The 23,323-nt window shown below is 43.5% G+C and overlaps 1 protein-coding gene across 2 annotated transcripts in view; it reads right to left on the bottom strand.

The window, feature by feature from the left end:
• Nucleotides 1-5,623: 5,623 nt before the first annotated feature.
• Nucleotides 5,624-23,323, bottom strand: part of LOC104985613 (N-acetyllactosaminide beta-1,6-N-acetylglucosaminyl-transferase) — a 120,870-nt gene continuing 103,170 nt past the window's right edge. For both annotated transcript variants that reach the window (XM_010835853.1, XM_010835852.1), the window contains 2 exons: nucleotides 14,964-15,056; nucleotides 5,624-8,355 (listed from right to left, as the gene is read on the bottom strand). In XM_010835853.1, the coding sequence (XP_010834155.1) occupies nucleotides 8,165-8,355; nucleotides 14,964-15,056 (284 nt within the window). In that variant the 3' untranslated portion in view covers nucleotides 5,624-8,164. The remainder of the gene's footprint in view (nucleotides 8,356-14,963; nucleotides 15,057-23,323) is intronic.

Below are 23,323 nucleotides of genomic sequence, written 5' to 3'. Positions count from 1 at the left end.
GCTTGATCAAAACAGCCTGTCAGCCTTCTGAGACAGAGCACGTGGACCCCCAGTGACACCACTGTGCAACTTCAGTGCATTGGTTGATAAGCACTTTCACTCTGGGGTTTTACTCTTGCAAAACACTTCCACCATCATGCCAAGAAACCCACTCAAACCTAAAGATTAGAGGTCGTGTTGGGGGGGAACTGAGGTGCCCCAGTAAACAGCCAACCCACAGCCCCACTCACCTGACATCTTGGACTGTCCGCTGACTGTAACCCCAGATTGATTCCAGGAGAGACCAGCAGGGGAGCCCAGCCCCTAGAGTTGATCCTGTTTTACACGCCAGCCAGGAGAATCCCACGCACGGAGGAGTCTGGTGGGCTACAGTCCACGGGGTCACAAAGAGTCGAATGTGAGTAAGCACACAAAAAGATTACACTATGATTTGACAATGGAGTGAAAAAGACACAAACAAATCAGCATGGCAAAAAAATTTGAATTTCAAGAGTAAATATTTGTTGTTAGAAGAATGACCACAAATCCATGTTTTCTTGCGTATTTGTTGTCAAGAAATAGCCAGTTTGTTTCACTTACATCCAACTTGCTGCTGCTGCTAAGTCGCTTCAGTCGTGTCCGACTCTGTGTGACCCCATAGATGGCAGCCCACCAGGCTCCTCTGTACCTGGGATTCTCCAGGCAAGAATACTGGAGTGGGTTGCCATTTCCTTTTCCATCTTACATATAAATAAAAGGAAAATGTGATTTAAAAAAGGTGTCTAGGATTTCCCAGACAGTCCAGTAGTTAGGACTCCGTGCTTTCACTGCTAGGGCCTGGGTTCAGTTCCCGGTTGGGGAGCTAAGATCCTATAAGCCTCATGGTGCAGCCATGAAAAAAAAGTACAGGGGGCTTCCTTGGTAGCTCAGTGGTAAAGAACCCGCCTGCCAATGCAGAGACATGGGTTCAATCCCTGGTCTGGGAAGATCCCATATACTGCAGACCAGCTAAGTCTGTGTGCCCTATTGAGCTTACACTCTAGAGCCTGGGAGCCGCCAACTACTGAAGCCTGCGTGCCCTGGAGCCTGTGTGCCACAAGAGAAGCCACCTCAATGAGAAGCCCATTCACTCCCCAAAACTAGAGAAAAGCCTCTGCAGCAAGGAAGACCCAGCACAGCCAAAAATAAATAACATTAAATATACATATATACATACAAATATATGAAGGAACGAGTGGAAGCTTCCAGCTCAAAAAAATCCTACATAAACACAGCAATTTTTCTTTCCCCCCATTTTATATTGGTGGAAGCTTTTCAAACGGCATTTGCCTAGATGACCCCCACCCCTTGGAAATATTTATTGATTTCATACCCAGATAGGAAAATTTCCATATGTGGTAATGACTACAGCATCAGTAAGTTTCCTACTCATTCAAATTATTTCCCTACCAGCCTGTCCTGTATTTTAAGTCACTCTGTTGCTTTTTGTAGCCATTATCCCCAAAGAATCTGTTAAGGACTGCTTTTTCTTTTCAAACCATCATTCTTCCACTGGGTCATCTGATACACAGCCAGCCATGCGGGGGAAAGCCGAATTCAGACACTTCCTGCTGGGTCCTTTGTGAAAGCCTCCATGGAGTGCTAATCGTGGGGTTATCATGCCTCACCTGCTCAGAGATAACACGTCAAGAACCAGAGTTTCAATCTGTGGCCCTGGTAGTCATCGGTACTTTCCCTCCTCGCTCTTCAAGACCCATTACACCTATTTAGTCAGAGCCTAAGGAAATGAATCTAGAGTTTCCCAGGCAGCGATCTGTGATATGTAGGACACGGTTTACTGCTCTACCCTGCTGCTTTCCCCACTGGTTTCTTCGTGCTCTGGCTGTGGATTTGCTCTGTTCCCCATCCTTTTCTTTTATCCCATTCCCATACTCTAGATAAAGAATATACAGACTTGTCCTTTTCTTTTTTTTATTAAAATATTATTTATGGCTGCGCTAGGTCTTCGTTGCACTTGGGCTTTCTCTAGTGATGGCAAGTGGGGCTACTCTTGTCGCAGAGCACAGGCTCCAGGCACAAGGGCTTCAGTAGGGGCCCTTCAGAATGTGGGATCTTCCTGGACCAGGGATCGAACCCGTGTCCCCTGCACTGGCAGGTGGATTCTTAACCACTGGACCACCAAGGAAGCCCAGATGTTTCCTTTCCATAGTACAATCTTCACCATGTCCCCTGCACTGGCAGGTGGATTCTTAACCACTGGGCCACCAAGGAAGCCCAGATGTTTCCTTTCCATAGTACAATCTTCACCATATCCCCTGCACTGGCAGGTGGATTCTTAACCACTGGGCCACCAAGGAAGCCCAGATGTTTCCTTTCCATAGTACAATCTTCACCATATCCCCTGCACTGGCAGGTGGATTCTTAACCACTGGGCCACCAAGGAAGCCCAGATGTTTCCTTTCCATAGTACAATCTTCACCATATCCCCTGCACTGGCAGGTGGATTCTTAACCACTGGGCCACCAAGGAAGCCCAGATGTTTCCTTTCCATAGTACAATCTTCACCAGGAAATGGTATTTGAGACCAGTCCAGTCCATTTCCGTCATTTGGTTTAACGTGAAGGCGCTCCATGTTACTGGGACTCGCCTTACCCATCTGGTCTGTCCGGCTCCAACTCTCAACACACAGCCAGCACAGAATTAAAAACCAAGCAAAGCTGATTTTGATCACTGAACTTTGATTTTGTAAGACGTTAACCTTAGACACTGACAAATTCTCCATACCATTTTGACAACTTTTCTTTGAAGTCTATAAAGTTTTTTAAAAATAAAACATTTTGGAAAGTCATCAGAAACCTTCCATTTTGCCTTCAATACAGTTGATGCCTTGAAGTTCACTGATAATTCACTTTAATGGAAATAAATAGCCTGAAACTCATAAATAATTCACTTTCACTTTGACTCACTTTTTCAGTGATTCACCTAATAGCCTCAACTCCTAATCACATGCTTGAGACTCACTTTTACGGTTTGACACATGATGCTGGCTGTTGGTTTCTGAATTTTGGTTCTTTTTGGAAGAACCCGGTGTGTGTCTGTGTCTGTGTGCTTGCTTTCAATTGTGTCCAACTTTCTGTGACCCCATGAACCGCAGCCCACCAGGCTCCTCTGTCCCTGGGATTCTCCAGGCAAGAATACTGGAGTGGGTTGTTATTTCCTTCTCCAGGGGATCTTCCCAATCCAGAGATCAAGCCCGTGTCTCTGCCATCTCCTGCATTGGCAAGCGGATTCTTTACCACCAGTGCCCCCTGGGAAACCCCTTTTAGACCATTCAGCCCCCCTGTCTACTATAGCCCCCAGGATCCTTCCCAAGATGTAGGTCAGACTTCCTGGGCTCCCAGCAGGATTCACCCCAGTTAATCTTCCTGACAACCACCATGGAAGCCCACCACGTTCAAACCTTGTAGGTATTGAGAAGTGAACACAGTCAGCTTCATCTCTTTACCTTCCTCCTCCCAGAGCCATCACTGGCAGACCTCTTGCCAAAGTCAGAACTTGGCCTTGGGAGCGTGACCTCCAGTGTCTTTCCCATTGGCTTGACCTTTTAATCCCTCAGCCGTCCTGACCAAAAGAGGGAGTAGTCACAATAGAAAATGTAGTTCTGGCATTACTGAACTGGAAGACTGGAGTCTTCCCAAACTCCAGTTATTCGCTTAGTCTGTTCACATGGATCTCGGCTCCCATTTCCCACTTGGCATAGACTGCTATCCTAAAGTCTCACCATGTGGGACTTCCCTGGCGGTCCAGTGGTTTAAGATGCTACACTTCCACGGTAGCGGGGGTGGATTTGATCCCTCATCAAGGATCTAAGCTGCATGGTGTAACCAGAAAGTAAAAAAAAAAAAAACAGGACAATTCTAAAAATAAAGTTTATTTTTGAAGGGCTCAAAAAAGCAAGCTACAAAAAGCTATAATTCTATTATGTATCTATATAAGCAACACTTAAAAAAAAAAGCTAGTCTGTGTGTCCTTGTATTTCCACTGTATAATAAGCACAGGTACATAACGGTTGTGTAGCTATAGAACTGTGCAGTACAACAGCCACTGGTCACATAAAATAAGTAACATTTCCTCAGTCAAACTGGCCACATTTCAAGTGCCCAATAGCTAGGACGAGTGTCAGTATCTCGGACAGTGCAGATGTAGAATGTTCCCATCACGGCAGATTCTTTTGGACAGCACTGCCCTAGGATATCTGAGTGTATATTGCCGTACTGAAAGGACACTGACACCAGACTGATCACCTCTGGAGAAAGGAGTTCACTTTTTATCCCATATCCTTCTGTATTAATTCATTTTTTCATCCTATATTCTCCCGTATTCTATTTTTTAACTTATTAACTTGATTTAAATCGTGTTTAAAATTTTTTATTGAAGTATAGTTGATTTGTTTTCATTGCTCAGTCATGTCCGACTCTTTGCGACCCTGTGGACTGCAGCACACCAGGCCTCCCTGTCCTTCACCATCTCCCAGAGCTTGCTCAAACTCATGTCCATTGGGTCGATGATGCCATCCAACCATCTCATTCCCCTTCGCCCCTTCTCCTCCTGCCCTGTCTTTTCCAGCATTAGGGTCTTTTCCAATGAGTTGGCTCTTCACATCAGGTGGCCAAAGGATTGGAATTGATTTGTGTATTTTCTATTTTTAGAAAATATTTTTATTTATTTTGGCGTTTATGTATTTTCTATATTTAGGAAATATTTATTTAGAAAATATACTTATATATTTTATTTTTATAGTTGATTTATATATTTTCTATGATATACAGCACATATTTTTGTTTTTGTAGTTTTAAATATTTTTCAAACTACAAAATATTTTTTATGAGCACATAGTTTTGTTTTTGTAGTTTGAAATATTTTGTACTTTAGTTTTAAAATATTATGCATTAAAAAATGGTGCATTGGATATTGTTTAGACGAGTTATTTTCCTTAGTATTTCTGTCATTTTCCATGTGTCTAGTAGAGGAAATATTCATTTACCCAAACTTAGCACTGAAAGACTGCTCAAAAACTTTGGCATTTGACAGTTGAATAATTACAATATCAACATGTCTTTTTCCTAAATTGTACCTTGATTTTTAAAAAATAAATAAAGGAGGCATGTATAGGAGATAACTTCTTCCTGCCTCTCAGATTTTGAATTTAAAATCCCGATTGAAATGAAACTGACCTTCCATTGTCTCTATCATTCCCAGTTATCCTCTCCGATACTCCTCACAGGGAAAGCTTCATTATTTTTCAGTGGGATGGGCATTTTTAGACAGGTATATGTTTGCATGAATGAATTTATTTGTGTATTTTTAGAAAATGCTAGGAGGGGGACATCCCTGGTGGTCTAGTGCTTAGGAATCTGCCTTGCAGTGCCGGGGCTGCGGGTTCGATCCCTGGCTGAGGAACTAAGATCCCAGGTACCCTGGTGCGGCTGAGCCCATGCGCCACAGCTACTGAGCCCGGAGCCACAACAAAAGATCCCACCTGCTGCAACTAAGACCTGACACAGCCAGATAAAATTTTCTAAGAAAGACAATGCTGGGAAGATGGGCTTGTTAAATACCGATCAAATAAAGCCATACAACAGTCCCCAGTGTGGAAAACAATATATTAATTTATTTCCAAGAAAACAACATGGAACATCATCGAAAACAAAATTTTCAGGGCATCTTCATGGGCCCGCAGAAACCCACTAGTTCAAACATTAAACTCTCCCAACATTAAAGTATTTGAGACACAGAAGAAATGACCAACAGACATGTAAACATCTTCTATTCCAAAAGATTTCTTCTTCTGCAAGAGGAAGATCCAGTGTAAAGCTCCTCAAGTGGTGTGATGTAAGTTAAAAAAAAAGGTGATTTTAAATTCTGCCTTTAGCTCCGGGTGTGTTCCCTACCCCTTGACTTTTCGTCACCCAGTGCACTTCCATCTCTCTCGGCAACAGGAAAAAGGACAGATTTTACTTCAAAATCATTAAAAGTCATTAAATTCAAGGTCATTAAATATGATTAAGGGCTTCCTTAAGTTAAATATGATTAACATTCAACAGGCACAATTGCAGAAAAAGTAACATTGCGTGGATTAAATGTATCATTAGTCGTAGTTGCTGTTTTTCATTAGAATAAATAAATACCAAGGAACTGGATGGAGTACAAAAGGAGACTTCACATTTTTTGGACGTGACAGGACGTTTTCTCAGTGTGAACACTGAAACCGTTCTTGGATGCTAAGTATGGCTTCACTTCACCCTCTCGAGATGCTCCACCTTAGGAAATGAACTAAGGAGACCAGTAGAGAAGCCTGATTCTCAGAGCACTTGTTTTCTCATGCTTACTAACAATCTCTCTAAGCCTCAGTCACTTCATCTGCAAGATGGGGTAATTGTGCGAGTTTGCAAGAGCACTGTGAGATCTGAATGCCCTGAGAGGTCAAAGAGAAAGCAGGTTGCCTAGAAAACAATCAGCTGTGGCCTCTGTCTCCAGCCTCCCTTCTCTCTTCAGAATATTCTCTGATTTAGACCTCACTTTGAAATTGGTGATATCTTGGGCCTGATATGACAATCCATAAGCCCACCACTACAGCCACTCCCTGGTGGTCTAGTGGTTAGGAGTCCGCACTTCTACTGCAGGGTCCGAGGGCTTGATCCCCGGTCAGGGGAGCTCCACATGCCTCGTGGGGTGGCCGGAGCCGGGGGGGATAATACACTTTGTGAGATTCTCTGGAGTTCTAGAGATTCTCTTTCCAATCTTGGCATTATTGCCAAGATTTTCAGAGTGAAAAAGCTTCTCACTTCTTATCTCTGCACGTGTCTGGTATATAGTAGACACCCAAGAAATACTTATGGATTGGATGGATGAATGAGATAAAGGATAAGTGACAAAGAGGCTCTCCCACAATTGAAAGCTTTTAAAAATCCAGGCACTCCTAAGACCCCACAGGCACTGCAAAGTTACCCAGAGAACACTGTGGACTCCTTAAAGGTTCATGGGATAGAATTTGGTCTCCATTTTGCAGGTAAGATCACCTCGGTGGTGTGTGCATGCTTAGTCACTTCAGTCACGTCCTACTCTTTGTGACCCCAGGACGGTAGCCCACCAGGCTTCTCTGTCCATGGGATTTCCCAGGCAAGAATACTGAAGTGGGTAGCCATTTCCTTCTCTATGGGATCTTCCCGACCCAGGGATTGAATCCAGATCTCCTGTGTCTTCTGCATCACAGGCAGATTCTTTACCACTGAGCCATTGGGAAAGCCCCACTTTGGTGGGGGTGCAGGCAAAAAAGGGAAGTGATTTATCCTGAAATAGTCAAGGCTTGAGGCTACACCCATGCAATAGCACTTCCCCTCTTGAAATATCTTCATTCTTCAAGAACTTTTCCATGTTCTCAATGGAAAATGATGGATGAGGGGTCAGAGGACACTCTGACAAATATTCAAGAAGCGAACTACCTGAGAATCTTTTACTGAAGTAGCAGGCAGTGACGGCTGTCTTAAATTTGGTCTCCTGTGAATAACTTTACATTCTATACAGAATGTAAAGAATGTAAAAAAAAAACAACCTGTAGGCACAGGAAACTTGAAAATGTTACTGTTGAAACTCAGGAACAAGACCAAGTTCTCAGTTCTAGCAGCTCAAGTTCTAAAGGAGACTGGAGAGTTACCTGAAAGCAGTTTCTATGCCGATGTGCAGCTAAGCAAAGAGCAGGGGAGTCCATTCGTGTGAGGCTACAGATCTGTGATAAAAGATTCCTTCTTCAAAGAAACTTGATTCTTATTTCCCTAAATAGTATTATCTACCATTCTCCTTTTCATGCGAACATTTATATACGATGAGGGTCTGATGCAAAGATCTGAAAACAGTTCAATTTATCACAGATCGGGACATGAGCCTGAAAGAGCGGTGAACCTCAAGAAACTGCCAGAGTGGCCTAAGAACCAGTATCACCGTGCAAGCATCCTGACAGCACATTTCACAGTGTCTAGCGGACATTTTGACGTGTAATTATGTAGTCAGGTCCTGAAGCTATAACCTTGGCCCTGAGACTGTTCATATAACCCAGGCAAAGTTTTTCTCCCAAAGAAAGGCTCCCTTCCCAGAGGCAATTTCCCTTTAGACTGTGAGTGGCTGTAGATCAGAAATGCCAGCTGGGCTGTATTGCAACTTCACTCTGATTCAGGGTTCTTTCTCGAAGCCTCAGTTCCAGGCATTCCACAGTGAGGGGGTATGCAGTGAGCTCAAACTTGTTTGCAAAGAGGCTTGACGAATTAATCAACCACTTTAAGTCTCCGTTGCCATAGATACAAATGTCATGGACATAGTGGCCTGTAATAGGAGAGAACAAGAAAACAGTCAAAATAGGCTTGTTTCCATGTCAACAGGGGTGAGCTTGCAGAACAGTAGGGTGTCCAACTGACAGCTGCAGGGCTAGGACTGTGCCAAGCGCTAGGGGATTCCGATGAAGTAGGATTGCGTCAGCCCAGCCCACAAGGAAGTTAAACTTTCTATGAGGAGACAAAGATACAAATATGTACTTACAGAAAATGAGAGTTAAGTAGTCCAAAGGAAAAACACAATAGGGATCACAAGGCAATTCACGCATTATGAACTTTGGGTTTCACGGATGAGACGTCCTATACGTAGACAGATGGGAGGGGTCTTTGTGGGCTGAGTTGGTCGGGTCTCTTCCCTGGGCTATCCAAGAGCCTACTTTATCTCTATTATGTATGAGGTTTTTTGTGTGTTTTTTTTTAAATTAGGAACTTTTGGCCTCGCTGCAAAGCATGCAGGATCCCAGTTCCCCAAGCAGGGATCGAACTTGAGTCCCCGGCATTGGAAGCTTGGAGTCCTAACCACTGGACCACCAGGGAAGGCCCTATCTCTCCTCTTAAATGGGGAATAAACCTCACCCGCACGTCACCTATGAACTCCTAATCCTCTCCAAGTCTTCTCTATCGTAATCCAGGGCAAGCCTACTCTTCAGTACACTCGGCCCTTTTCCCCCTTCCTTCCACACCCCACATCCAATCTGGCGGCAACCTTGTCAGCTCAACCTTCAAAATATTAATGCAATTTGACCACATTTCACCCCCTCCGATACCTCCATCCTAGTCAAGTTGCCTCCATCTTCCTGTCTGACTGGTTCCCAGTGCCTCCATTTATTTTAAAAAATTTACTTTTAATTGGGGAAAACTGCTTTACAATGTTGTATTGGTTTCTGCCACACGACAAGGCAAATTAGCCATAACTGTACATGTATCACCTCCCTCTTGAGCCCGCCCCAGCCCCACCTCTCCAGGTCATCACAGAGCCAGCTACGTTCTCCGTTTGTCCCACTCTCTCCTTCCCCCCCAGTTTCCATAAGTCCAGTCTCTATATCTGAGTCCCCATTCCTTCCCTGCAGATAGGCTCGTCAATTCCGTTTTTGCCTGTTAGCATATTCCCAGCACAGCAGCCAGAGTGGCTGTTTTAAACGTAAGCACTGAAGATGTGTCTGTTGCTCAAAACCCTCTGATGGCTTCTTGTCTCATTTGGAGAAAAAGCCAAAATCCTAGCAATGGCGTTCAGGACTCCTCAGAGTCTGGCCCTCCTCACCCGGACTCATCTCTCACCACTTACTCATTCAGTTATAACCCTTAATAATCTTCACATCAGTCACACTGGCCCCCTCGCTGGTCCTGAGCAACCCAAGCATCCGTGTTTGCCCTTCCTCCCCCGGACCACGCCCTTCCACCATACATCCTCAAGGCTCCCTCTGGCACCACTCAGGAATCTACTTCAAGGCCATCCTCTCAGTGAGGCCATTTCTGACCTCCTTTCCTTCTTCCCTGATTCATTTTCCTTTTGGTACTCATTACCAACACACATGTTTCTTTGTTGTCTTTCTCCCCAGACTAGAATATAAGCTCAAGAGTTGAAATTTGAGACCACTGTGTTTACTTCTGTGTCCCCTAAATCTACAACAAGTGTGAGTGCTCAGTCAAGTCCGACTTTTTGCAACCTCATGGACTGTAGCCCGCCAGGCTCCTCTGTCCATGGGATTTTCCAGGCAAGAATACTGGAATGGATTGCCATTTCCTTCTCCAGGGGATCTTCCCAACCCAGGGATCGAACCCATGTCTCCCAAGTTGTAGGTGGACTCTACTGCCAAGCCATTGAGTAAGCCACATTTGGAACAGTGCCTGGTCAATATCAGATGTTAAATTAATAGTTATTGAATGAAAAGTATAGAGAAGCATGAGTGGAGAGTTCACAGGTGGGTAGAATTGGGAAGCATCTCAAGATGGATGGGAAAACTTCAGGTGGAAAAATGCAGAGAGGGGAATTTTCTGCTACAAAAAAGAGTTTGCTGGGGAACAGGTTCAAAACAAGGAAGCTGTAAGAAGTCTGCACTCTTTCCAGATTTGTTTGGCATATGGTAGAACTACTATGGTTGACTGTCTTAAAATAGATGAAAGGTTTGGGCCATTTTTATACCTTTTTTTTGAAAGGGTTGGAGAAATTTAATAGAAGAATCAAATGATGAAATAGATTTCAGCAAGATTAATTTCGCAGAGCTTTGCAAGGTACATTAAGAACCAATCAAGAGACTGTAGTAATCGTGTAAACCAGAGAGTTTGTTTGAAGTTAATGGTTGCCATGAGTGGGAAAGGAAAGCTATTAGAGACAGAGTACAGAAGGACCGATGGGACTTGATAATTAACTCAATGTGGCTGGGAAGAGAGACAGGAGACAGTGAAAATCACTGGAGAAAGAAGCCAGAGTTCGGGGGATGTTAAAGAATAACCTGGTGGTAGGTGAGAAGAACTTGGTACACAAACAGCACACCCATGCTTAAGAAATGAAAGTGAACAGGAGAGAAGATTTAGGGCTGGATCGTGTAGAGAGAGCCTAGACAGCTTGGTCTTGAGGACAGAGGCAGAAAATACATCTTGGCAGAGAGAAGGAAAAGAACCAGCAGAGACAGAGTCACTCAGAATGCAAGAGAGCAACGGCATAACTGAGATGGACCCACATAACTGAGGCCCGATGGGGACCTTGGTTGGGAGGATGGGTCACTTTTCTTCTTGAAACAGGAAGCAACAATGTGAGAAAGGGTCCCAAATGCCCTATGATGGGGACTTCCCTGGTGGTCCAGTGGTTAAGAATCCACCTCCCAATGCAGGGGACGTGAGTTCAATCCCAGGTCAGGGAAATAAGATCCCACATACCAGATCCCGAATTCCACAATGAAGATTCTGCAATTAAGACACAATGCAGCCGCCCCCACCCAAAAAAAACCCCAAAATGGTCTAAGATGGAGGAAAGGGATGACCTGATAAAGGAACTGATAAGGTGATTTTAATCAAGTGTCTTCAAAGTTCTTCCCAAAGTTGAAATGATCACCTTTGGAGAGTAGAGAGGCTGTTTCAGCACAAGATTAGGAGTTTAAAGGTAAGCCAAAAAGCTGAAAATGTGTATACCATGAAGAGTACCAGGACAATAATGACGTAAATAAAAGAACAAGCGGGCAGCCAGAGGGAACAGCTGAAGGGAGATGGTGGGAGAGTTTAGCACAGTTCTGGAGCATTCTTCAGAAGTGTTCTGCCTAGGGAATGGCAAAAAGCAGATGACAGTAATGATTATGCGTAGGAATCAGCCTCCTAGGATTAAATGCCAAGGGAACCTAAAATGTTTGAGAGAACAGCATGAAAAGCTGACACAGTACACAGGTTAGACAAGAGGTCCTCATAAAGAACCCGTAGGAGGAGGGAGCCAGAAAGCTGAATCTCTGGAAGTCCCAATTTTAAAAAAGCAAACACATCTAACATGACAACATCATATTTTAGATGTGGGGTTATGGGAATGAACAAACCGGTCAAAAACCCCAGCACTGCTGGGTCTTCTATTCTGTTCTGGGGAAGAAAGACAGTAAAATATATAGCATATAAGTTGGTGAAGGAAGACGAAGAGATTGGAATCAGAGATGGGAGCTCCACATTCAAGACCACAGGTCTAGAATGGTACTCTGTGATTCTAAATGCTAACAAGGCTTGGAAAGTGGCTACACGCACAGGTTTGGAACTAATACAGCCAAGGGGACAAGATCCAGATGGTGTTACTGACTTGCTGGGTTGACATAAATTTCTACCTCCTCTGTCCAGACTGTGCCTTTTTCTTTTCTCTGTATAGTGGTTTGGGGACAAATATTTTAAATGCTAACAGTTTAAGGCTTTCAAATGGCATAACGGGTATTAAGAGTAGAAAAAACTGAGCCATTTGTTTGAAGAGGGCAGGCTGGGCTACCCAAACTTTGAACCCTATGCAGTTCCTGGCTAGAGGCTACTTTCACGGCTCCACCTGTCATGTCATCATGACATGTTGTTGTTGTTTAGTTGCTAACCCATCAGTCTCCTCTGTCCGTGGGATTTCCCAGGCAGAAATACTGGAGCAGGTTTGCCATTTCCTTCTCCAAGGGATCTTCCTGACCCAGGGATGGAACTTGCATCTCCAGCATTGGCAGGAAGATTGTTTATCACTGAGCAACCTGGGGAGCCCAAAAGTCCTTACAAAAAGGCAAATCTGACGAGTCTATACCTTCTCTACTGAGGCAGGTCCTGGATACAGGCGATGTCAGGGAGACTGAAGGTATGTCTCTACTTGGGCGGGGAGTGCAAGTGGCTGATACACAATGGACACGAACCTCTGCAGGGAGCGGGGTGGGCGGGGGAGGGCTTGGCTGCAAAGTAATCTCATCACATGGGTCCATGCTGTAGATGTTGACGTCTTCAAGTGCTACAGCCAGAGAAGAGGAGGAGAAGCAGATTGGAAGATGACCGCAGTGGCCCTAGAGGCCAAGTGATAGGGGTTATAGAAGGATGTGGAGAAGACAGCCTATCCCAAATACTGGGACACTCACTGATGGAGATGGTCCATTTTCTAAGGAAGACCCAAGAGATCAAAGTGCACAATACCCTCCTCTCCATTTTCCTCTCCCCACTAGGAGGGCAGGCTATGCAGGCAGGTGGCAATGAACTGTCCTCTGGGGAAAACGTGGGCCAATTAAGGTAAAGACATGAATATACTTGCAGAAAGACTGTGCAGGGACACAAGGATGCTGGCCTCTATAATGGGGGGAGGACCTCAAGAGACACGCCTGGGAAGGAGCACGAGCGTGATGGAGAGCTGGCGAGACGCAGCAATCTGGAGTTTTGATCTGAAATGTTGCCATTTCTCTTCTTCATAGAGAAGGAAATGGCAACCTACTCCAGTGTTCTTGCCTGGAGAATTCCATGGACAGAAGAGCCTGGCAGGCTACATTCCATGGAGTCACAGAAAGTCGGACACTACTAGGTGAAAATATTATTATTATTTATTGTCTGAAATGTTAGGTGTAGAATAAAAGGACTAATAAATGAAGCTATAAATTGAATGGCGGGGGGAGGAGGCCAAACTTTACAGGGCAAACCTTCCTATTCACTCACTCAACTGTTCGCTTCATCACTTCATCACTCATTCACTGAATATATATTTACGGCCTTCTTTTACAGACTGCATTGTATTTCCCCCAAATTCACATGTCGAAGTCCTAACCTCCAGCACATCAGGATGGAACTGTGTTAGATGTAGGGCCCTTAAAGAGATAACTGAGTTAAATGAGGTCTAATGGATGGCCCTGATCCAGTAGGACTGGGGTCCTTATAAGAAGCGATTAGGACACAGACACACGCAGAGGGTAGGTCACGTGAGCACACGGGGCAAAGACGGCTGTCTGCAAGCCAAGGGGAGAGGCCCCAGGAAAAGTCAAAGCTACTGCCACTTCGAGCCTCCGACTTCCAGCATCCAGGACTGTAAGCGAAGAAATGGTGGTTTAAACCACTCAGTCTGTGGTACTTTGTTATGCTCACTCTCGTCAACAAATACGCACGCCTGCCATGTACCAGGCAAGAGTCTTAATGGAATATACACCAAGACTGATGAAAAGTCTTCTTCACAGCTACTTGTTTTCTAGTTCTTATCCATTTGGAGGGGCAGTCTCTCTTGTTGCTGTCACCTGCCATCATACCGGAGCAAATACCTCCACGCCACCTGGAAACCCATTGGTGGAGGGAGCAGAGGCTGATGTGAGGGAGGGGGCTCCATGGAGAGAAGGTGACATCACTTCTCATCCTGACCACTTGCTCCTCCTAACTGCTGCACCCTCAAAAGGGACAGAAAGAGGAAGGAAGAAGAAGAAGAGAACAGAAACTAGCAAGAGGAAAGTACCATTATAATTTGAGCCTAACTCTACATCTCCCTAGGTAATCAGAGGACAGAGAATGTCTTTCAGTTCAGCTCAGTTCAGTTCAGTCGCTCAGTCGTGTCCAACTCTTCGTGACCCCATGAATCGCAACATGCCAGGCCTCCCTGTCCATCACCAACTCCCGGAGTTCACCCAGACCCACGTCCATCAAGTCAGTGATGCCATCCAGCCATCTCATCCTCTGTCGTCCCCTTCTCCTCCTGCCCCCAATCCCTCCCAGCATCTTAAACTTGGGACTTTCCTGGTGGTCCAGTGGTGAAGCATCTGCCTGCCAATGCAGGGGATACAGGTTCGATCCTTGGTGTGGGAACCAGGATCCCACTTGGTGCAGGGCAACAAAGCCTGTGCTCCACAAGAGAAGCCACCGCAACTAGAGAAGAGCCCCTGCTCACCGCAACTAGAGAAAGCCCACGCACGGCAAGGAAGACTCGGTGCAGCCAAAAATAAATAAATATTTTAAAAAATTAATACTACCTAAAAAAAAAACACATTAACTTTTCAAGGACTGTGCCTCTAGTTACTCTGTTTAATAATTCACAGGCTGTCTAAATGAACCAGCAGGTCTGTCTGTGAGAACCCCTGTATTCCACAGCTCCTTTCATGCCAACACCAACAAGCAGAGTGGCCTCAAAGTTTGAAAAGAATGCCTCACCGTGGCAGCCTCCGTGTTTATCTTCCATGTCAAGCCACTTCACAGCTCTGAGGTCACCGGCCCAGGATGCATTTGGCATGGAGCCAGGGACACCTGCAAAGAAAAAGCAGAAATAAGAGCCTGAGCTTCCAAGGCATGCTCATTTTCTCAGTATAGTTTCTTTCACATCAGATTTCTCATCATTGGTACAAATCCCCAAAGGCTTGTCGTGAGAACTGTTGGTAGTTACGAACCTAGACTTCCCTTGTAAAAAGAATCTATTTTTCTTTTTTTTCATTTTTCATTTCTTACAAGCCTGCAAGAAATGCCATTGGATGAAACCACAGTGCAGATGGAAAAGCTGAGAATTTTCTGGTATCTCAATTGAATCTTAATTGAATTTACTTAAAAACTTTTTATTAGTGTATAGATAATTTACAATGTTGTGTTGGTTTTTCGTGTACAACAAAGTGAATCAGTTTACATACATATATATCCCTTCTTTTTTCAGACCCTTTCCCCATATAAATTATCACAGAATATTGAGTAGAGTTCCCTGTGATATACAGTAGATCCTTGTTGTTTGGGTTCTTATTAGTTATCTATTTTATATATAGTGGTGTGTATATGTTAATCCCAATCTCCCAATTTATCCCCCCCCCGCCATGTTTCACCCTTTGATAACCATAAGCTTAATTTTGAGACCTGCGAGTCTGTTTCTATTTTGTAAATAAGTTCATTTGTATCATTTTTTAAATTAGGTTCCTCATGTAAGTGATATAATATGGCATTTGTCTTTCTCTGCCCAACGTATGCCACTTAATATAATCTCTAGGTCCATCCATGTTACTGCAAGTGGCATTATTTCATTCCTTTTTACGGCTGAGTAATATTCTACTACTAGTAATATTCTACTAGATACGGTAGCCATATCTACCAACCTAGACAGCATAGTGAAAAGCAGAGACATTACTTTGCCAACAAAGGTCCGTCTAGTCAAGGCTATGGTTTTTCCAGTAGTCATGTATGGATGCAAGAGTTGGACTGTGAAGAAAGCTGAGCGCCGAAGAACTGATGCTTTTGAACAGTGGTCTTGGAGAAGACTCTTGAGAATCCCTTGGACTGCAAGGAGATCCAACCAGTCCAATCTGAAGGAGATCAGCCCTGGGATTTCTTTGGAAGGAATGATGCTAAAGCTGAAACTCCAGTACTTTGGCCACCTCAGGCGAAGAGTTGACTCATTGGAAAAGACTCTGATGCTGGGAGGGATTGGGGGCAGGAGGAGAAGGGGACGACAGAGGATGAGATGGCTGGATGGCATCACCGACTTGATGGACGTGAGTTTGAGTGAACTCTGGGAGACTGTGATGGACAGGGAGGCCTGGCGTGCTGTGATTCATGGGGTCGCAAAGAGTCGGACGCGACTGAGCGACTGAACTGACTGAACTGAATATTCTACTGCATATATTTGCCACAACTTGTTTATCCATTCCTCTGTCAATGCACATGTAGGTTGCTTCCATGTCTTGGCTATTGTAAATAGTACCATTATCCAAAATTTTTAGGACTTTCCGGATAACATCTATCTTACAGTAAAAGCTCAGGAAACTGGCCACTCTATGTCATCCTTAATGCTAATAAGTGACAGAGATTCCATTACTGAAAAAGGAGTACTGAATATGGGAATCAATGTAACTGCAACTAAATGAGGGCTCCTTTGTGTTATAAGAGCTCTAGCAATTCTCATCAGTGAGAAATGCAATGTGAATACCATGCAAATGACATTCGTACTCGAATTGCAAAACAGTCTTTTCTTAAAAGATCTGGTAGTAGGAATAATGCCCCTGCCCCCAACATATCCTCAAACAAGTCTGCATCCTAATCCCTGGAACCTGACAATATGCTATGGCAAAGGGGAATTAAGGTTGCTTATCAACTGACCTTCAACTAGGGAGATTATCCCAATCCAAGGCCATTGTAAATACAAGGGCCTTTAACAGTGGAAGAGGGAGGTGGAGAGCTGGCTGGAGTGGTACAAGGTGAGGAGGAGGAAGGGGCTAGGGTATGTGGGTGGCCTGTAGAAACTGGAAAAGGCAAGGAGAGGGATCCAATCCAGCCCTACAGAGAGGAGCATAGCGCAGCCAACACCTTGACTTTGGTCTGGTGAGACAATGTCAGACTTCTGACCCACAGAACTATAAGAGGAGCCAAGTACATCATTTAAACCCCTAAGTCGGTGATCAACTATGACAATGGCAAATAGAAAACGAATACACAAACTAATGAGAACCAAATTACCCAAGATGATGGATATTTTTAATTAAAAAATTGGACAAGATCATGGATATTTTTAATTTAAAAACTGGACAAGATCAATATGTTGAGAAGTTTAATTGATTTAGGCACATAAAATTTTTTCCTCTTTAAAAACACGGATAAGGATCTTCCCTGGTGATCCGGTGGCTAATACTCCCTGTTCCCAGTGCAGGGGGAGCCGAGTTCGATCCCTGGCCAGGGAACTAGATCCCACGTGCCACAACTAGGAGTTTGGTGAAACTAAAAAGATTCCCATGGCTAAGACCTGGAGCAGTCAAATAAATAAAGAAATAAAATATTTTTTAAAAAACTGATGAAAACATGTGCATTTTCAGGCAGTTAAAAAAAAAGCTCTGCTCTTTTGCTCTGATGTCACATAATAATTATATGAGGATTTAAATTAAGAATTGTACTAAGGTCTTCCAGCTAAAATTAAATTTTGCACAGTCTTTTCTGTAAATAGCATGAGTCTTCACCCCTACGGGCTCTCTATCAGAGATTCTTCTTTCCTTGCTGCCAAACTTAAAAACGTTGTTTGTAAATGTTAAGTACTCAATAAAAACTCTTTATTAAGTAATATGTCTTCCTATTATTTTAGTTTGCATTTAATACTTTAAAAGTTACTTTAGTCTTTGCCTATAAGAAAAGAGGCTTCTTTTATTCTTAGCACACATTTTTAAAAATTACTTTTGTTTTGGCTGCACGCCAAGGCACGTGGGATCTTAGTTCCCTGATCAGGGATTGAACCCACACCCCCTGCATTGGAAGCACAGTATCTTAACCATTGAACCACCTGGTAAGTCCCAGAACAAATTTTAAAATAATTTAGAATAAAACTCGCCTTGGTTAAGTTGAGCAGTGGGTAGAGGCAGTCTGGAAAGCAAACAGGTAATCTGGTATATTTACTCATGTCAGCAAGGTCAGCTGATGTATGATTTTTATGTCTCTTTCAATTAAATAATTACAGCAGAAGGATGTGAATAAAACATTGTCTTGACGAAAAGTCGCTGGCCCTCCTTTAAAGGATTGAATTTTTAAAAGGACAAAATATTTCTCTTCCTCTTTCATTCTCATTAATTAATATTGAACATCACAAACTGATTCTTTATGCAGTATCTCGGGCCCCACCCAGACCTCCTGCACCAGAATGAGCATCTTCACAAGACCCCGGGAGGATCCCTGCGCACAGTCAAGCTTGGGCTACAAGCAACACGGCCAGGAACCCAGCTTCATTTCCTCCCCTCCAGAAGTCACCCCCTCAGCCTTCATCCAGTTTCAGGGGAGCTTCTCACTCTGCTCTTCTCACTCAAATTCTGCTCTCATGAAAGAATCTTGATACTTACATCTTTGTTCCCTCTGCAGGGAATACAATTGACCCTTGAAAAGCATGGGTTTGAACTGCAAGGGTCCTTTCCTAGGCAGATTTTTTTCAATAGTAGATACAACAATCCTAGGCAATAGGAGGTTGGTTGAATCCATGGATGTGGAACCTTGGATTCAAAGGAAACTTCAGAGCCCGAGAGCCTCGACTACTGAAGCCCCCCACCCCCCACCCCTCCGGCCTAGAGCCCGTGCTCTGCAACAAGGGAAGCCACCGCAATGAGAAGCCACCGCAATGAGAAGCCCGCACATCGCAACAGAAAGTAGTCCCTGCTCGCCGCAACTAGAGAAAAAGCCCATGCGCAGTGACAAACACCCGGTGCAACCAAAAACTAAAATTACTTAATTAATAATTTTTAAAAAATATGTGGAGACCCCAAAGCTACTGATCCTGTTACTTGTGCCAACAGCCAGTTTCCCCTTTTACTACCCTAAAGACATCTCTACGTCTCTTTCCGATTTTTCCCCCAGAGACTGACCTTAGGTTGAACGCCCCCAGTGGAACAGATACTGGCCTAGGGAGCTGCGAAGTAAATTCTTACCCCAGAACTAGCTGTGTATTCTTGGCCATCACGCAATGGCCCCAGACTTCCTTTTCGAGTGAAGTAGGTAGATAAGATCAGTGGTTTTCAACCCTTTAGGCTGCAAGCCACTGGAAAACAATTTCACTGTCTCTCTCTCTCTCACCCACACAAAAGTTTCACAAAATATTTAGTGTTGTAGCAGTACACTTGTCTGCTATTTTCTAGTTTCAGTTCAGTTCAGTTCAGTCGCTCAGTCGTGTCCGACTCTTTTCGACCCCATGAATCGCAGCACACCAGGCCTCCCTGTCCATCACCAACTCCCAGAGTTCACTCAAACTCACGTCCATCGAGTCGGTGATGCCATCCAGCCATCTCATCCTCTGTCCTCCCCTTCTCCTCCTGCCCCCAATCCCTCCCAGCATCAGAGTCTTTTCCAATGAGTCAACTCTTCGCATGAGGTGGCCAAAGTATTGGAGTTTCAGCTTTAGCATCATTCCTTCCAAAGAACATCCAGGGCTGATCTCCTTTAGTTGGATGGACTGGTTGGATCTCCTTGCAGTCCAAGGGACTCTCAAGAGTCTTCTCTAAGACCACAGTTCAAAAGCATCAATTCTCTAATGTTAAAAATTTTCATTTAAGACCTACTAAAATGATCCACTAATGGGATGTACTACTGTATCCCATTATACATATTATATACACTGTTACTATATATTTTAAAATACTGGACTATATTGTGTTATGATTGTTGCTATTATGATTATTGTTTGGCAGGAGGGGAGTTATGGGGTATGTGGGTAAAAGTCTGCCTCAATTCACAGGTATCCTAGGTAGCATCTATTTTGCAGTATTTCTAGGACAGGGCAAAAAAGACACTAATATTATCAGAGAAAACATTTTAAACTATAAAACACAATTCTCTCATTTGCTCTTCATAGGCTTATTTAAACAAAAGATTTGAGATCAACTTTACGGACTAAGCAGGAATGTTTTTCTTGGGGCTTAGCCTCTATTAGACAAACAACTGCATTTGTTGAATAAATGAATGTGTTTCTTTGAAACACAAGCTTTATTTATATTGACCTGACTTTTCTCCTTATTGTTCTTACATGGCAAGAGGGTTCCTTGTTTTGGGAGACATATACATGATAACAAATTCCAGCAACTGTTTAATATTTAAGCTCAGATACATAATTTTTAGCTTATTAAATAAGCAAGAATTTTGGTTTTCAATGTCAAAAGTAATGCTAGGGTCAGTGTATTGAAAGAGGTTTTCTCACGGCTTCACAGTGGTGCTGGAAATTGGCACAACTCTGGAAAGTCAACTTAGAAAAGTAGGGAAAATCACTGTTGTTATTCAGTCCCTAAGTTGTGTCTGACTCTTGCGCCCACCGGGCTACTCTCTGTCCATGGAATTTTCCAGGCAAGAGTACTGGCATGGGTTACCATTTCCTCCTCCAGAGGACTCTTCTCCATGCAGGGATCGAACCCATGTCTCCTGTGTCTCCTGTGTTGCAGGCAAATTCTTCACCACCGAGCCATCGGTGGGATTTACCTCCTGCAGCAAATCCTAGTCTGTGCTATTTACAGGCTTGGGTGACCTTGAACAATTACCAAGTCTCTTTCAGACGTCATGTGCTAATCTTCAAAATTTCAGAGAGTTTGTGTTACCTAAGATAAGGTGTGTATTGTGTTCAGCACAGTGCCTCGCAGGCTTAACTAAATAAATGGTTAAAACATAATCGTTTCCATTCAAGCCAGGAGGACAGAGTAGCTGTGGAAGAGAATGCTTTTTTGTACTATAACCTAAAGCAAGTTTCTCAGTGGCACTTTGGATGATTCTCTGTCTGGCCTCTGCACACTAGATGCCAGTGCCCTCTCTACCTGCTCCCCCGAACCCTAAGTTGTGACCCCAATGTGTACAGATAATGCCAAATGTGGGCTTCCCAGGTGGCACTAGTGGTAAAGAATCAGCTTGCCAAAGTAGGAGACGGGAGTTCTATCCCTGGGTTGGGAAGATCCCCTGGAGGAGGCAATGGCAATTCATGCTAGTATTCTTGCCTGGAGAATCCGATGGACAGAGGAGCCTGGTGGGCTACAGTCCATGGGGTCACAAAGAGTTGTACACAACTGAGCACAATGAATACAATGCCAAATGTCCACTGGGAGGATAAATTGCCCCTGGATGAGAACATGGAATTGTACCTTATTAATAAAACCACGTGGGCTTCCCTGGTAGCTCAGGTGGTAAAGAATCCACCTGTAATGCAGGAGACCCCGGTTCAATTCCTGGGTTGGGAAGATCCCCTGGAGAAGGGATAGGCTACCCACTCCAGTATTCTGGCCTGGAGAATTCGTAGAATCACACAACTGAGTGACTTTCACTTTTCACAATAAAACCATGTATAAATACTGAATTGGCCAAAAAGTTCATTTGGGTTCCATAAGCTCTTACTGAAAAACCCAAATGAACTTTTTGGGCAACCCAGTATTTGAATATGAAATGTGCAAATTTGTGTTTACAAAACTTCCTTTAATGTTACATTGCTTTTATATTTTAAAAAGGTTTATTTACAAGCATCCGAGTCTGATTTGCTTCACTGATTTAGTAATTGTGCTTATGAAATTCAACCAAAGAAAAAATGGTGTTCATTGCTGGTTAACTTAAACAATTAAAAAAATGGAAAATTACCTGATAGTTGGGCAACATACGTTAAGTACCTTGTAGCCTTTTCCCCCTCATTGTTAACTGGGGTTATTTTGAGAAATAAAATGGTATATTTGTTTTTGCCTTCCAATGGTTCATTAATCCCTCAATTTTTAAAAAAATTTTTAATTGGAGGATAATTGCTTTACAATGTTGTGTTGGTTTAACATATGTAACTTACAGAATGATCCTCTTGGTTTCATGGGGATTTTTTTTGGAGTTCTGTGATCCCTGAGATGATGACCTCTCTACATCACCTCTGACAACTGCCAACAAATAGACTCTTCTTTGGTTTTAAGAGGAAAAGATAATACAAGGAAAGGAGGAAACTAAAATTTTATAGAGGAAGGGATTTTAGAAATTTTCATGCTTTAATATTTTAATATGTTCCCATCATTGCCAAGCGGTGTAAACAAGAACCCACAATATTGAAGTGAATTGCCCAGGAGTGTGGACGTGCTAAAATCCTTGTTGATTTTGTTTTCAGGATAACTTATTCTCTCATTCAAACAGTTTACTTGTGGGGCTCCTGTGTTCCAGAGGAGATGCTGGGGACAAAGCCACAAATGAGATGTTCTTGGAGCTTTTGACCCAGAGTATCCAGAAGGGTTTATATTTATTTTATTTAAAAAAAAATATTTACTTAGTTTTGCTTGCACTGGGTCTGTGTTGACAGGCAAGGACTTTCTCTAGTTATGGCGAGTAGAAGCTACTCTTTCGTTGTGATGGCTTCTCTTATTGCAGAGTACAGGCTTGAGAGCACCGGTTCATCAGTTGTGGCTCACGGGTCAGTTACCCTGCGGCATGTGGGATCCTCCAGGACCAGAGATGGAACTGGTATCCGTCACGTTACAAGGCAAATTCTTAACTGCTGGACCACCAGGGAAGCCTGGGTTTATATTTACTGATACTGATACTTTGGCCTAGCATATCCAGAAAGGTTTATATGTACTGATTTTTTTATACTTTATTTTTTGAGGTTGATTTACAGTGATTCAGTTATATATATGTATGAAAGTGAAAGTGAAAGTCGCTCAGTCATGTCTAACTCTTTGCGACCCCATGGACTGTATAGTCTGTGGAATTCTCCAGGCCAGAAAACTGGAGTGGGTAGCTGTTCCCTTCTCCAGGGAATCTTCCCAACCCAGAGATCGAACCCAAGTCTCCCACATTGCAGGAGGATTCTTTACCAGCTGAGCCACGAATACTGGAAGCCCAAGAATACTGGAGTAGGTAGCCCATCTGTTCTCCAGCGGATCTTCCCGACCCAGGAATCAATTTTCTTTTCTAGATCCTTTTCCCTTATGGGTTGTATTGATATTTTTATTAGCAGACCAGATTCCTCTAGTCAAGAGTGTTTCCTGAACAATCTTCCAGTGACGAACAGGAAAGGTTAGTGCAGTGTTTTTTAGAAGCAGACAATCTTGGGCAACCCCAGAGAACAGTTCAGGTTT

The sequence above is a fragment of the Bison bison genome, unplaced genomic scaffold, assembly GCF_000754665.1.
Source record: "Bison bison bison isolate TAMUID 2011002044 unplaced genomic scaffold, Bison_UMD1.0 scf7180017864053, whole genome shotgun sequence".
NCBI lineage: Eukaryota > Metazoa > Chordata > Mammalia > Artiodactyla > Bovidae > Bison > Bison bison.
The sequence above is the reverse complement of the archived record's forward strand: the minus strand, read 5'-3'. Positions and strand labels throughout refer to the sequence as shown.